The sequence below is a fragment of the Pseudorca crassidens genome, chromosome 1 (assembly GCF_039906515.1).
Source record: "Pseudorca crassidens isolate mPseCra1 chromosome 1, mPseCra1.hap1, whole genome shotgun sequence".
NCBI lineage: Eukaryota > Metazoa > Chordata > Mammalia > Artiodactyla > Delphinidae > Pseudorca > Pseudorca crassidens.
Genome location: NC_090296.1, coordinates 118,750,694 through 118,766,580, shown reverse-complemented (window position 1 = coordinate 118,766,580; position 15,887 = coordinate 118,750,694). Strand labels below are relative to the sequence as shown.

At 36.3% G+C, this 15,887-nt stretch overlaps 1 protein-coding gene across 8 annotated transcripts in view; it reads right to left on the bottom strand.

Moving 5' to 3' along the window:
* LRRC49 (leucine rich repeat containing 49) overlaps nt 1-15,887 on the bottom strand; it is a 128,990-nt gene that overhangs the window by 34,673 nt on the left and 78,430 nt on the right. For all 8 annotated transcript variants that reach the window (XM_067752104.1, XM_067752099.1, XM_067752111.1 and 5 more), the window contains 2 exons: nt 7,095-7,178; nt 3,544-3,704 (listed from right to left, as the gene is read on the bottom strand). In XM_067752104.1, the coding sequence (XP_067608205.1) occupies nt 3,544-3,704; nt 7,095-7,178 (245 nt within the window). The remainder of the gene's footprint in view (nt 1-3,543; nt 3,705-7,094; nt 7,179-15,887) is intronic.

Genomic DNA, 15,887 nt, shown 5'->3' with positions numbered 1-15,887 from the left:
TGGAATGTTAGCCATAAAAAGAAACAAAATTGAGTTATCTGTAGTGAGGTGGATGGACCTAGAGTCTGTCATACAGAGTGAAGTAAGTCAGAAAGAGGAAAACAAATACCATATGCTAACATATATATATGGAATCTAAAAAAAAAAAAAAAGGTTATGAAGAACCTAGGGGCAAGACGAGAATAAAGATGCAGACCTACTAGAGAATGGACTTGAGGATACGGGGACGGGGAATGGTAAGCTGGGACAAAGTGAAAGAGTTGCATGGACACATGTACACTACCAAATGTAAAATAGATAGCTAGTGGGAAGCAGCCACATAGCACAGGTAGATCAGCTCGGTGCTTTGTGACCGCCTGGAGGGGTGGGATAGGGAGGGTGGGAGGGAGGGAGACGCAAGAGGGAAGAGATATGGGGACATATGTATAACTGATTCACTTTGTTATAAAGCAGAAACTAACACACCATTGTAAAGTAATTATACTCTAATAAAGACGTTAAAAAAAAAAAAGAATACAGTGGTTGTTGTCAGGGGCTGGGGGAGGCACCGAGAAATGGGGAGTTGTTTTTAATAGGTATAAAGTTTCTGTTACACTTTAGAGATCTGCCATAAAATGTGGTGCCTATATTTATTAATACTGCATAGTACACTTAAAAATGTGTTAAGAGGATAGATTTCATAATGTGTTCTTACCATAATAAAAAAGCAATTAATTAAAAAAAAAGTAACCTAACCATATGGTCCATCATTTCTTTCGTCATTATACTTGAATTTTTAAATTCTTTATCTTTTTTTTTTTTTTTTTTTTTTTTGAGGTACGCATGCCTCCCACTGTCGTGGCCTCTCCCGTTGCGGAGCACAGGCTCCGGACGTGCAGGCTCAGCAGCCATGGCTCATGGGCCCAGCCGCTCCACGGCATGTGGGATCTTCCCGGACCGGGGCACGAACCCATGTCCCCTGCATTGGCAGGCGGACTCTCAACCACTGCACCACCACGGAAGTCCCCCTTATCTTTGATCTTTCATCTCCTTATTCTTTATAAGACATTTAGCTTCTCTACTTATATACCTTGCTACTCTGTGCTCCTGGAATACTCACTCAACAATTCAGACTGTAGTTGCTACAGTTTCATGGTCTATAACCTCCTTTATTTCCTCAGGATTTTCCTTCAGTAACGCAACACTTCCCCAGTTAGCTCCCTAGTATACCTGAAAAGTATGGAGAGATATACCATGATTTTTAAAGTGCTGATTTATTATTTTAAGAATGTTAATCCTACTGAAATAAACAACTTAAATGCCATTTGAATAAGATTCTAACATTTCCATTTAGATTAAATGATTTTAAAGTTCATATGTAAGAACAAGTGTGTAAGAACTGAAACTTTGAAAAGAATAGTGAAAGCGTATTTCCCTTACTAGATATTAAAACTTAGTATAAAATGACAATAATCAAAAGAGTCTGGTATTGGCATTAAGACATAAAAGTAGATTAGTGACATGGAATAGAGAGTCCAGAAGTATATCCAATATTTATGGGAACCTACTATAACATGAAAATGGCATTCTCATTAAAAAAGACAATAATTTAATTGAGGAATGCTATTAGAAAATTAACTAGTCAATTGAAATAAAATCAAGTTACACTCTTACCTAACACCATATATAAAAATAAATTTGACGTATTAAAGGAGTAATTTTAAAACCTTATTAAAATTTCAGGATAAAATTTATAAGATCATTTGGATAAACTTGGTACTAGGAAATCTTCTTAAGGAAGATAAAAAATATATTTTTTAATAAAAGATAAATCAGAAATAGAACTGACTTGTATAGTATTTCATAAATCTAAAGCCCAATGATATAAAGTTTTAATTTTATAAAGTATAGTTCTAGCCAAGTAAAATTACATTTTGACATTTAAAAAATATTAAATAAAGCTCCAGGGCAATATAAGTGATATATCTGTTATACAAATCATTACTTAATTAGAATTTTAATTGTTTCCTTATTTTTCTAGCTAAAAGATCTGAGAAACTCTACCATGTGGATACCCAAGTGAGCTAAAGGAGGTACATTGATCAATATAAATTAATCTTATAACTAAAATTGTAAAAGTATATTTGTCGGGCTTCCCTGGTGGTGCAGTGGTTGAGAGTCCGCCTGCCGATGCAGGGGACACGGGTTCGTGCCCTGGTCCGGGAAGATCCCACATGCCGCGGAGTGGCTGGGCCCGTGAGCCATGGCCACTGAGCCTGCGCATCCGGAGCCTGTGCTCCACAACGGGTGAGGCCACGACAGTGAGAGGCCCGCATACCACCAAAAAAAAAAAAAAAAAGTATATTTGTCTTTAAAATATATGTCAAACTCTTTAACTCCAGTAAACTTCCAAAATATTATTCTAATTCCTCTTAAATGACTTTATCGCATTCTTCATATATGGAAAGCTTAAAGAATACTGGCTGAAAACTTGAAATAAAAGCTATATTATATTTAGTTTGAAATCTGTTTCAGAATTTGGTTTGGTCATTAGATAACTGTGCATCAAGTGAAACAAAATTGCAGTGCATTCTATCTTTGATTTTTAGGTTTTAAATTATATATATATGTTTTTAAATTATAAATAAACTATGAAAATATATATGCTTTATATTCCTCTTATTTACTTGATTCTAGTATGCCTTCTTGAGAGGAAGAGAAATATGTCAAGTCTAGAAAGCGTCCTCAGATTTGCTCATAAATCAAGGGATATATGTTATCTGACCAATGTGTCATAGAAGAGGCTGTGAGCCACTGGAATAGACAGATATTATAGAACAGAACTGGAGTAACTATTCAGATTTTATGCCGAATTGCTTAATACTACTAGTTAAGGAGTAAGGATTTGTGATAGCTACTGGGGAAACAACAGAGGTTAAGATAATCAGGATTCTTTTCCTTGAGAAGCTTACATTCTAGTGGGGAAGACAGTTATGAAACAGCTAATTACCCACTATTTATTTAATTATGGTCATGATAAGTGCTAACAAGGGCAAGTGCAGAGTACTGGGAGAAAAAAAGGTTATCTGATCTAGTCTAGTCTCCGGGAAGTCGTTAGGGAAGGCTTTTCAGGGGAAGTGAGGTTTAAATTTAAGACCTCCAGGCTGAGTGGTAGTTAGCCAGGGTAGGGTGAGGAAAGTAGGGCAGGGGAGAATACAACTGTTTGTAAGAGAAGGGTTCTGAAGTAGGAAGTAACTGAACTGGAAATCACTGAGGCTGCAGCACAAGAATAAAGTGGCTGATGGTATGGGATAAAATAGGTGAGGTGGGTAGAGGGTCTCACAGGCTATATTAAGTAATCTAGATTTATTCCTATGAAAAATAAGAAACTACTGAAGGGTTTTTAAATTAGGGGTCAGCTTATATTTTCAATATAATGCTAATTTCAGTAGGTTTTCTTAAGAAAACTATCTTAAAATAATTATATGTCAAATGTTTTCCTGTTTCTGCTCCAAATTCAGTTCTCCAAAGATACTAGTATCTGGAAAGAATACCATTGCATACCCTGTTTCCTCTGGAAATGCAGAGATGGTGCTTCCATCGTTCTGACAGTGGTCCTGAGAGTCTGAATCTTTTCCATCTTGGTTTGTAGCAATATTGGTAATTCGATGTTGTTGTAAGTCCCACTTTCGAGCTACGTTGTTAATTATTAACCTTTTCTTCTCCTATGAAAAAGTTCATTGGGACAAGAATTACATAATGCAATTTTTGTAGCACGGGAGTCCAAGGAGCATATTGTTTGTACTACTTATCACACCTTTAAAAGGAGTCTGTTACTTAAAAGTAGCTACCTAATATGTATTCTAAAACACAGTATAAGTGGCCTTTATTTAACCTATGCAATCAACCATCTCAACGATGCTCTATCATCCTTAACAAATTATATGCAAAACAATAATTACTTCCATTGGAGATAAGAAAATTCACTATTTGAAAGTTTAATTTGACAGAAATTTATATATTCAAGCGTTATGTGAAGTTTTAATTAGACAGAAAATTATGTCTTTGTGTTTAAACACAGCAAGAAAAAACTAATGATATTTTAATTTTCCTATTCAATAATTATGGCAAATATGGTGGAATACTTTGGGGGGGAAAGGAGGAAGGAGAGAGACTGATCAATGTTCCAAGCTTCACAGCATAAATTACAATGTCTGACAATTAATACTCATACATAGACTATTAAATGAAGTTGTACTAGGTTGAAATATTTCTAGATAACTAATAGCATCCTAGATTATCCATTATCAAAAGTTAATTTTTAAATGGCATATTGATTAAATCAGAGTGCTGAAAATGGACACTTTCCTTTTTCTCTTTACTAAGAGAACAATCATCCAGTGAAAAACCATCTGTGTGATACTAATTCACCTGCTCTCTTTGGAGCCAGTGAAGGCTGTTAGGAAGAGTCTTTGCCCATTCCCTCAGTGCATTCACACATGCAGAATACTTATGTTTAGTTCCACCTCTTTGCCTATCTAAAATTTTAGATGTAGAAATGGCATTGGATAGGAATGAAAAGTGGTGACAAAGCTTAATTAAAACTAAACATTTTAAAAGTTCTATTTCTGCATTTAAAAAAGTTTCTAGCATGGGTTCTTTTTTCTATTGCTTGGAATTTCAAATTTGTTTATATAATTAAATGGGTTATACTTAATATGTATATACTTCTGAGCCTTTTTGACATTTTATGTATGTCTTTCTTATCTAAAGCAAGTAGGAATCTGCCATTCTACTATAAATTTTCCCCCCAAATCTATGATAAAAAGGCACCTTACCTTAAAGAATTCTATTTCAGTTATTTGCAGATGACTGGGACAAACCAATTCTTAATCTAAGCAATACCACTATTTTTACTCAGTACCAAGGCTACTTTGAAAGAGGCAGGGGCAGCGAGTAAATGGAGGATGGCTATCATGCTGGCTCCATGCATTTGGTTTTCTGGCTGACTTTGAGTCGGCAAAAATAAATATTCTAAGTGAGGTAGATATAGTGATGCTTAGAAACAGGGCACAAAAGTTTACACCACTGAGTATGCTAACAAATTTATAACAAGATACTCTCAAAACGCAAACACTTTCCTATACCAATCCCAAAGTTAAGCTTTCTTTAATTGGGTTATTAAAATCAGATCAACACCAGGTTGACTAAGAAAATGGATATTTTCATTGAGGCCAAGAAAAGGGAAGACATTTTAAAACAAGAGTGCAGTCTAGGGTCAGGTGGGGATTGCTGGTTGGCCAGGGGGCCAAACAAGGGCTCTAGGTGTCTGTGGAGCAAAAAAAAGAGGAGCAAAAGAAAGCCTATAGATTCTGTAAGGCAAAAGGGGGTACACCCCAAAAATTTCATGCTCAAAGATCATGGATGCATTTGGCATATATTAGTACAATCACGACTATAGCTAGACGGCAATTTGCCAAGTCTGTGTTAAAGGGACAATTATTTTAGAAGATGCCAACTTTCAGCTTCTGCCACTTGAGTCTATTCTTTATAGTCCAAGCAATACCACACCAGTATATCCCATAACTATCACTTCCATTCATTTCCAAGTTTGAAAAGAAAATAGAAAGATAGAAAAGCGATAAGGCTGAAGATATAGGTCCATACACTCTTCCTGTCCCTCTGTAACCACCCATCCCATTTTCTTAATGATCAATATGTGTTGTCACATGAAACAATCTCCAGTAAATGCTGAGGGTCTTTGATATCATGACCCTGAATCTGAGCTAGAGCTAGAATTCCTGATTTCCTACACTTTTCCTCTTACTAAAAATTTTTAAAATTAAATAACCCTCATAATTAAAGAGCCCTATTTAGCGACTTCAAGAGAAGCATTAGGTATTTTTTGAAGTTTTCATAAATATTTTCCAAACATCTAAAAAACATGTTAGCTAAAAATTTAATGGCATATTTCCAAAAATACTGATGGTTACAAGCAGCTGAATTGGGTATATAATAAAAAATGTTCAGTTCAAAGATGGAGTCAAGTGCAATTTGTTGCCTATACTAGGTTCTACTTACACTGGAAGCCTTAGAGTTAAATCACCAATAACAGCAGGTGAGAAAATTTTAGCATACTGAGTAACAGTTCTAATTACTTTTGAAGTAGCAGCCTGGAGCTGAGAGGGCTTGGGACCAAGTTTGTTTTGTTTTGTTTTGTTTGTTAATTTTGGAGTAGTTTTCATAGAGTAAAATACACACGTTCAAGTGTACTCTTTGATCAGTTTTGACAAATGTGTATATCTGCTAACTCATAACATTTCCATCACCCCAGTAAGTTCACTAAGATACAACTTTGTATCCCTATTAGTCATTTTTAAAAATTCTGAATGCCATTTTAATTTTAAAAAGAAAAGCACCTACACAAGACAAGAATGAGTAATGGTAATCAGGGTGATATCCTTAGTTTCAGAACATAGTAGAATCATAATAAGAACTATAAACTTTAAGCTGTCTTTATTTATTATACTTTGTTATGTTAATATAAAATATTTTTAAAGAAAACATTTTAAGGAAATTTAACATCTGATATGTTAAATAATTTAAAACCAGTTTAAAAAACCTTTAATTCCTATACTCCTCAAAACCTTTACCACCTCTATATCAGAGAAGCTAATGGAGAAATTTTTTTAATGCAAAAAGCCATCATTTAAAAAAAAAACATGTAGCAGAGCTCATTAAAAGATATCATTAAAGATGACAGTCTACTACAGCGGTTTCCAAAATGAAATGCACATGCCATGAGGATACACATGGTGATATACTGGTATGGAAAAAATTATAACTTCTGTTATATTTATTTTTAATCTCTTTTACAACTTCTATCTTTTGCATTGTGTTTTATAATGTACATTATATTGTATTTCAGAAGTAAAAGTTTGTTTATAGGTAGTGACTTATAAAAGTTTTAAGGGTGTTTGTTTATTAAAAACACTCTACTGATAGGAATGAAAAATTTACAGTTTGGAAACTACTTTTCTAGCTGATTAGCTAGCTAGCTTCACTGGGTGTGAGTGCATGTGCACATATATGAATGCAGACATCATAGAAAATACCTTAAGCAAAGATTGCTTATGACTTTCTCGCTTCTTCTCTTCCTCTTTTTTGGCTACAACAGATGCCATACGCCTTTCTTCTTCCTAAAAGAAAAATGTAAAAAAGTATTATTAAGTATTTAACCTTTTTTATGCTAAATATCTTCAGTTTTCCAAGTCTGATTTTCTTTGTGAGAGGCATACTACTTGCTAATAGAAAATATGCCCTCAAAGAAAAAGTTAGTATGTTCCTCTTTATTTTCTTCTTCCGTCTTAATTCTAAAAGAAACCTGTACATTCTTAACTCTGCTCCACACTCTTGATGTGAGATAAACCTAACTAATACAAGAAAGAAAAAAGAATGAGAAGAGAAAAAAGAAAGGGGAAGCAGGCTTCTATAATTTTTCTTTGTACTGTAGTTCCACATGGAGAGACTTAACAAACTTGCTATCATGAAGATAAAAAGGATAAAAATTATACTCTTAACAATCTTTATTTAATTTATGGTTGCAAATCAGAGGTTTTTCTTAATGACAAAACAGCTGTGAAAGCTTTTAAAAACTCTCCATTGATATTAATAAATTATTCTCCATTAATATCATTACTTTTACTTTGTTTTTAAGTTGATTTGGCCAGTCTAATTTCTTCCATTCTAAAAACTATGAAATAATATTATTGTAATAACATTATACAGTTTAGAAAAATTTTTTAAAATCAGTCATAATCCTAACACCCTAACTCAAATATTATCATTTCTGTATCACCTTACAATACTCACTATGAGCAAATTTTTAAATGTTGCAATCTATATACACAATCTGGATCATGTTTTTTCCCCCCTGAATATTGGCAAATTTTAATAAAGTAAATTATAACCATGTAAGTTTTAATTTTTATTACCAAAAGATTTGTAGGCATTCAAAATGATGTCACAATTTGAGAAAACAATATCTTCATAAAAGACAAACCTGAAAATATCTTCAGTGATAGAAAATTTAAAAAGTAATTCAGTACATTTGAAGCAGAACTTTTTAAGAAATAAAAAATTACAAAAACTGATATGAAAAATTTAATGGAGGTGGTTTGAAGAGCAGATTTTATACAGCTGAAGAGAGAATCAGCCAACTGGAAAACAGGTCAGAAGAAATTTTCCTGTATGCTTTCATACTAGCCTATACTTGCCAATCATAGCACTTAACCTGTTTCATTTAAATTATTTCTGGTACTATCTCTTGCCTTTCCTGCAAATAGCTCCACGAAGGTATGGACCAGGTCAGCTCCCCATTACATAGTGGATATTCAATAAACATATATTCAAGGAATGAATTATTGAATGTACATCTCTATACATCTGTTCAATAATTTCCTAAAACTGAAACTACTAAATCAAGTGGTAGACATATTTCTAGGCCTTTTGATATGTTTGCAAATTTCCCTCCATAAATGTAGTACTAATTGACACTTCTACCAGAAGTTAACATTTGATTTAAAATATAATGGATAGTCATAAGAGTTGTTCGCCAAATATTCCTGTGTCTCCCCACATCCTGGCCACATTGTGAGATAGCACTTCATGCCCTTTTGAAGTTAGGTGAGGTCATGTGACTTGCTTTGGCCAATGTCATATGAACAAAAGTGACATGTGTTTACTTCTGGGTGGAACATTTCAGACAATGATGACATAGCTATTCTCTCTCTCACCTCTACTGTAGAATTTGCAAAGCTCCAGAGGTTGGGTACTTTGAAGGCCTTGGTCCTGGAATGAGGACAACACAGAGTAAAGTTCCCAGATCACATACTATGGGCAGACTGACAGTATGAGCATGAAATAAACTTTGTGGATTTAATCCACTGAGGTTAGAGAAGTTGCTACTGTAATATAATCTAGCCTATCCTGATCAGTATATGCATTATATTAGAATTAAGGAAGGTCAAAGAGATCACAAATAGGTATTCTAGGGTGTGAGCCATTACAAATGCTTCTGAAAACAAAGAAAGGACCTAGACTAAAGAAGTAAATAAAAAATGCACAAAGAGAAACTATCATGGAGTTAAAAAGGAAAGTAGAATGTATCTCCTGTAAAACTCTAATTTTAGAAATGAGGAAATGAATACTCTGAGAAGTTTAGTAAATTATACAAGGTCACACAGCTAGTGACAAAGCCAGGATCAGGGCCAGAAATCATCTGTGAGAAATGCAGTTTGTATTTTTATAATAAGGATATATTTAAATGTGTCTTACTGATTTTAGAGAGATGAAAAAAGTGAGGTCAAAATTTAGAAGCAATCTGCCATATGATTTAGTTGTTTTAAAGGGAATGAAAATTTATGTGATTTTTGATGAATTTAAAGTATATTTTATGGACGGAGACCTTCAAGATGGTGGAGGAGTAAGACATGGAGATCACCTTCCTCCCTACAAATACATCAGAAATACAACTACATGTGGAACAACTCCTACAGAACACCTACTGAATGCTGGCAAAAGACCTCAGACTTCCCAAAAGGCAAGAAACTCCCCAAGTACCTGGGTAGGGCAAAAGAAAAAAGAAAAAAACAGAGGCAAAAGAATAGGGACAGGACCTGCACCTCTAGGAGGTGGCTGTGAAGGAGGAAAAGTTTCCACACACTGGAAAGCCCCTTCACTGGTGGAGACCTGGGGTGGCCGGGGGGAAGCTTTGGAGCCATGGAGGAGAGCGCAGCAACAGGGGTACAGAGGGCAAAGCGGAGAGATTCTCGCACAGAGGATGGGGGCCGACCAGCACTCACCAGCCTCAGAGGCTTGTCCGCTCACCTGCAGGGGCGTGTGGGGGCTGGGAGCTGAGGCTACGGCTTCAGACGTCAGATCCCAGGGAGAGGACGGGGTTGCCTGCGTGAACACAGCCTGAAGGGGGCTAGTGTGCCACAGCTAGCCGGGAGGGACTCTGGGAAAATGTCTGGAATTGCCCAAGAGTCAAGAGAGCATTGTTTCGGGGTGCGCTAGGAGAGGGGATTCAGAACAGTGCCTAAACAAGCTCCAGAGATGAGAGCAAGGCACGGCTATCAGCGCGGACACCAGAGACGGGCATGAAATGCTAAGGCTGCTGCTGCAGCCACCAAGAAGCCTGTGTGCAAGCACAGGTCACTATCCACACCTCCCCTCCCAGGAGCCGGTGCAGCCCGCCAATGCCAGGGTCCTGTGATCCAGGGACAGCCTCCTCGGGAGAACACATGGCATGCCTCAGGCTGTTGCAACATCACGCCAGCCTCCGCCACCACAGGCTCGCCCTGCATTCCGTTCCCCAACCACCCCCTGGCCTGAGTGAGCCAGAGCCCCTCATCAGCTGCTACTTTAACCCCGTCCTGTCTGAGAGAAAAACAGATGCCCTCAGGCAACCTACACACAGAGGCAGGGTCCAAACCGAAGCTGAACCCCAGGAGCTGTGAAAACAAAGAAAACAAAGGGAAATTTCTCCCAACAGCCTCAGGAGCAGCAGATTAAATCTCCACAATCAACTTGATGTGCCCTGCATCTGTGGAATACCTGAATAGACAACGAATCATCCTATAATTGAGGGGGTGGATGTTGGGAGCAACTGTAGACTTGGGGTTTGCCTTCTGTATCTAATTTGTTTTTGGTTTTATGTTTTTCTTAGTTTAGTATATAGAGTTTATAATCATTGGTATATTTGTTTATTGATTTGGTTGCTCTCTTCCTCGTTTTTTAATATACATATACATATATTTTTGTTTTTTGCTTTTTCTCTTTTTATGAGTGTGTATGTGTATGCTTCTTTGTGTGATTTTGTCTGTATAGCTCTCCTTTTACCATTTCTCCTAGGATTCTATCTGTCCGTTTTTATTTTTTTCCTTCTTTTTTTAATTAGTATACTTTTTAGTGCTTGTTATCACTGGTGGATTTGTTTTTTGGTTTGGTTGCTCTCTTCTTTCTTTCCTTTTTTTTGCTCTTTTCCATTATTTTTAATTTTTCTTTTATTTTTAATAATAATTATTTATTTTAATAACTTTGTTATTTTTTCTTTCTTTCTTTCTTATTTTCTCCCTTCTTTTCTGAGCTGTGTGGCTGACAGGGTTTTGGTGCTCCAGCCGAGTGTCAGGCCTGTGCCTCTGAGGTGGGAGAGCCGAGTTCAGGTCATTGGTCCATCAGAGACCTCCTGACTCCACAAAATATCAAATGGAGAATGCTCTCCCAGAGATCTCCATCACAACGCTAAGACCCAACTCCACTCAACAACCAGCAAGTTACAGTGCTGGACACCCTGTGCCAAATAACTGGCAAGACAGGAACACAACACCACCCATTAACACAGAGGCTGCCTAAAATCAAAATAAAGTCACAGACACCCCAAAACACAGCACCGGACGTAGTCCTGCTCACCAGAAAGACAAAATCCAGCCTCAACCACCAGAACACAGGCACTAGTCTCCTCCACCAGGAAGCCTACACAAACCGCTGAGCCAACCTTAGCCACTGGGGGTAGACACCAAAAACAACGGGAACTATGAACATGCAGCCTGCAAAAAGGAGACCCCAAACACAGTAAGTTAAGCAAGAGGAGAAGACAGAGAAACACACAGCAGATGAAGGAGCACGGTAAAAACCCAACAGACCAAACAAATGAAGAGGAAATAGGCAGTCTACCTGAAAAAGATTTCAGAATAATAATAGTAAAGATATCCAAAATCTTGGAAATAGAATGGAGAAAATACAAGAAACGTGTAACAAGGACCTATAAGAACTAAAGAGCAAACAAACAATGATGAACACCACAATAAACGAAATTAAAAATTCTCTACAAGGAATCAATAGCAGAATAACTGAGGCAGAAGAACAGATAAGTGACCTGGATGATAAAATACTGGAAAAAATTACCGCAGAGCAGAATAAAGATAAAAGGATGAAAAGAATTGAGGAGAGTCTCAGAGACCTCTGGGACAACGTTAAACACACCAACATATGAATTATAGAGGTCCCAGAAGAAGAGGAGAAAAAGAAAGGGACTGAGAAAATAATTGAAGAGATTAGAGTCAAAAACTTCCTTAATATGGGAAAGGAAATAGTCAATCAAGTCCAGGCAGCGCAGAGAGTCCCATACAGGATAAATCCAGGGAGAAACATGCCAAGACACATATTAATCAAACTATGAAAAATTAAATACAAAGAAAAAACATTAAAAGCAGAAAGGGAAAAACAACAGATAATATACAAGGGGATCCCCATTAGGTTAACAGCTGATCTTTCAGTAGAAACTCTGCAAGCCAGAAGGGCGTGGCAGGACATATTTGATGAAAGGGAAAAACCTACAACCAAGATGCCTCTACCCAGCAAGAATCTCATTTAGATTCGGCAGAAAATTAAAAGCTTTACAGACAAGCAAAGCTAAGAGAATTCAGCACCACTAAAGCAGCTTTACAACAAATGCTAAAGGAACTTCTCTAGGCAGGAAACACAAGAGAAGGAAAAGACCTGCAATAACAAACCGAAAACAATTAAGAAAATGGGAATAGGAACATACATATCGATAATTACCTTAAATGTAAATGGATTAAATTCTCCCACCAAGACATAGACTGGCTGAATGGATACAAAAACAAGACCCATATATATGCTGTCTACAAGAGACCCATTTCAGACCTAGCGACACATACAGACTGAAAGTGAGGGGATGGAAAAAGATATTCCATGCAAGTGGAAATCAAAAGATAGCTGAAGTAGCAAATCTCATATCAGACAAAATAGACTTTAAAATAAAGACTATTACAAGAGACAATGAAGAACACTACATAATGATGAAGGGATCAATCCAAGGAGAAGATATAACAATTTTAAATGTTTATGCATTCAACATAGGAGCACCTCAATATGTAAGGCAAATGCTGACAGCCATAAAAGGGGAAGTCGACAGTAACACAATCATAGCAGGGGACTTTAACACTCCACTTTCACCAATGGACAGATCATCCAAAATGAAAATAAATAAGGAAACACATGCTTTAAATGACACATTAAACAAGATGTACTGAATCGATATTTATAGGACATTCCATCCAAAAACAACAGAATATACTTTCTTCTCAAGTGCTCATGGAACATTCTCCAGGATAGATCATATCTTGGGTCACAAATCAAGCCTCAGTAAATTTAAGAAAATTGAAATTGTATCAAGTATCTATTCTGACCACAACACTATGCAACTAGGTATCAAGTACAGGAAAAATCTGTAAAAAGTACAAAAACATGGAGGCTAAACAATATGCTACTAAATAACCAAGAGATCACTGAAGAAATCAAAGAGGAAATCAAAAAATACCTAGAAACAAATGACAATGAAAACATGACGACCCAAAACCTATGGGATGCAGCAAAAGCAGTTCTAAGAGGGAAGTTTATAGCAATACAATCCTACCTCAGGAAGCAAGAAACATCTCAAATAAACAACCTAATCTTACACCTAAAGCAATTAGACAAAGGAGAACAAAATAACCCCAAAGTTAGCAGAAGGAAGGAAATCATAAAGATCAGATCAGAAATAAATGAAAAAGAAATGAAGGAAACAATATTAAAGATCAATAAAACTAAAAGCTTGTTTTTTGAGAAGAGAAACAAAATTGATAAAGCATTAGCCAGACTCAACAGGAAAAAAAGGGAGAAGACTCAAATCAATAGAATTAGAAATAAAAAGGAGAAGTAACAACAGACACTGCAGAAATACAAAGGATCATGAGATCTTACTACAAGCAACTATATGCTAATAAAGTGGACAACCTGGAAGAAATGGACAAATTCTCAGAGAAGCACAACCTTCTGAGACTGAACCAGGAAGAAAGAGAAAATATAAACCGACCAATCACAAGCACTGAAATTGAGACTGTGATTAGTAATCTTCCAACAAACAAAAGCCCAGGGCCAGATGGCTTCACAGGTGAATTCTATCAAACATTTAGAGAAGAGCTAACACCTATGCTTCTCAAACTCTTCCAAATTATAGCAGAGGGAGAAACACTCCCAAATTCATTCTACGAGGCCACCATCACCTTGATACCATATCCAGATAAAGATGTCACAAAGAAAGAAAACTACAGGCCAATATCACTGATGAACATAGACGCAAAATCCTCAACAAAATACTATCAAAGAGAATCCAACAGCACATTAAAAGGATCATACACCATGATCAAGTGGGGTTTATCCCAGGAATGCAAGGATTCTTCAATATATGCATATCAATCAATGTGATACACCATATTAACAAATTGAAGGAGAAAAACTGTATGATGATCTCATTAGATGCAGAGAAAGCTTTCGACAAAGTTCAACACCCATTTATGATAGAAACTCTGAAGAAAGTAGGCATAGAGGGAACTTACCTCAACATAATAAAGGCCACGTGGGACAAATCCACAGCCAACATCATCCTCAATGGTGAAAAACTGAAACCATTTCCACTAAGATCAGGAACAAACAAGGCTGTCCAGTCTCAGCACTATTATTCAACACAGTTTTGGAAGTTTTAGCCGCAGCAATCAGAGAAGAAAAATAAATAAAAGGAATCCAAATCGGAAAAGAAGAAGTAAAGTTGTCACTGTTAGCAGATGACATGACAGTATACATAGAGAATCCTAAAGATACTACCAGAAAACTACTAGAGCTAGTCAATGAATCTGGTAAAGTAGCAGCATACAAAAGTAATGCACAGAAATCTCTTGCATTCCTATACAGTAATGATGAAAAATCTGAAAGTGAAATTAAGAAAACACTCCCATTTACCACTGCAACAAAAAGAAAAAAATACCTAGGAATAAACCTCTACCTAGGGAGACAAGAGACCTATTATGCAGAAAACTATAAGACACTGATGAAAGAAATTAAAGATGATACAAATAGATGGAGAGATATACCATGTTCTTGGATTGGAAGAATCAACATTGTGAAAATGACTCTACTACCCAAAGCAATCTACAGATTCAATGCCATCCCTATCAAACTACCAGTGGCATTTCTCACAGAACTAGAAGAAGAAAGTGCACAATTTGTATGGAAACACAAAAGACCCAAATAGCCAAAGCATTCTTGAGAAAGAAAAACGGAGCTGAAGGAATCAGGCTTCCTGACTTCAGACTATACTACAAAGCTACAGTAATCAAGACAGTATGGTACTGGCACAAAACCAGAAATATAATTCAATGGAACAGGATAGAAAGCCCAGAGATAAACCCACGTACATATGGTCACCTTATCTTTGATAAAGGAGGCAAGAATATATAATGGAGAAAAGACAGCCTCTTCAATAAGTGGTGCTGGGAAAACTGGACAGGTACATGTAAAAGTATGAGATTAGATCACTCCCTAACACCATACACAAATATAAGCTCAAAATGGATTAAAGACCTAAATGTAAGGACAGAAACTATAAAACTCTTAGAGGAAAACATAGGCAGAACACTCTATGACATAAATCTCAGTAAGATCCTTTTTGACCCACCTCCTAGAGAAATGGAAATAAAAGCAAAAGTAGACAAATGGGGCCTAATGAAAGTTAAAAGCTTTTGCACAGCAAAGGAAACCATAAGCAAGATGAAAAAACAACACTCAGAATGGGAGAAAATATTTGCAAATGAAGCAACTGACAAAGGACTAATCTCCAAAATTTACAAGCAGCTCAATATCAAAAAGAACAAACAACCCAATCCAAAAATGGGCAGAAGACCTAAATAGACATTTCTCCAAAGAAGACATACAGATTTCCAACAAACATATGAAAGGGTGCTCAACATCACTAATCATTAGAGAAATACAAATCAAAACTACAATGA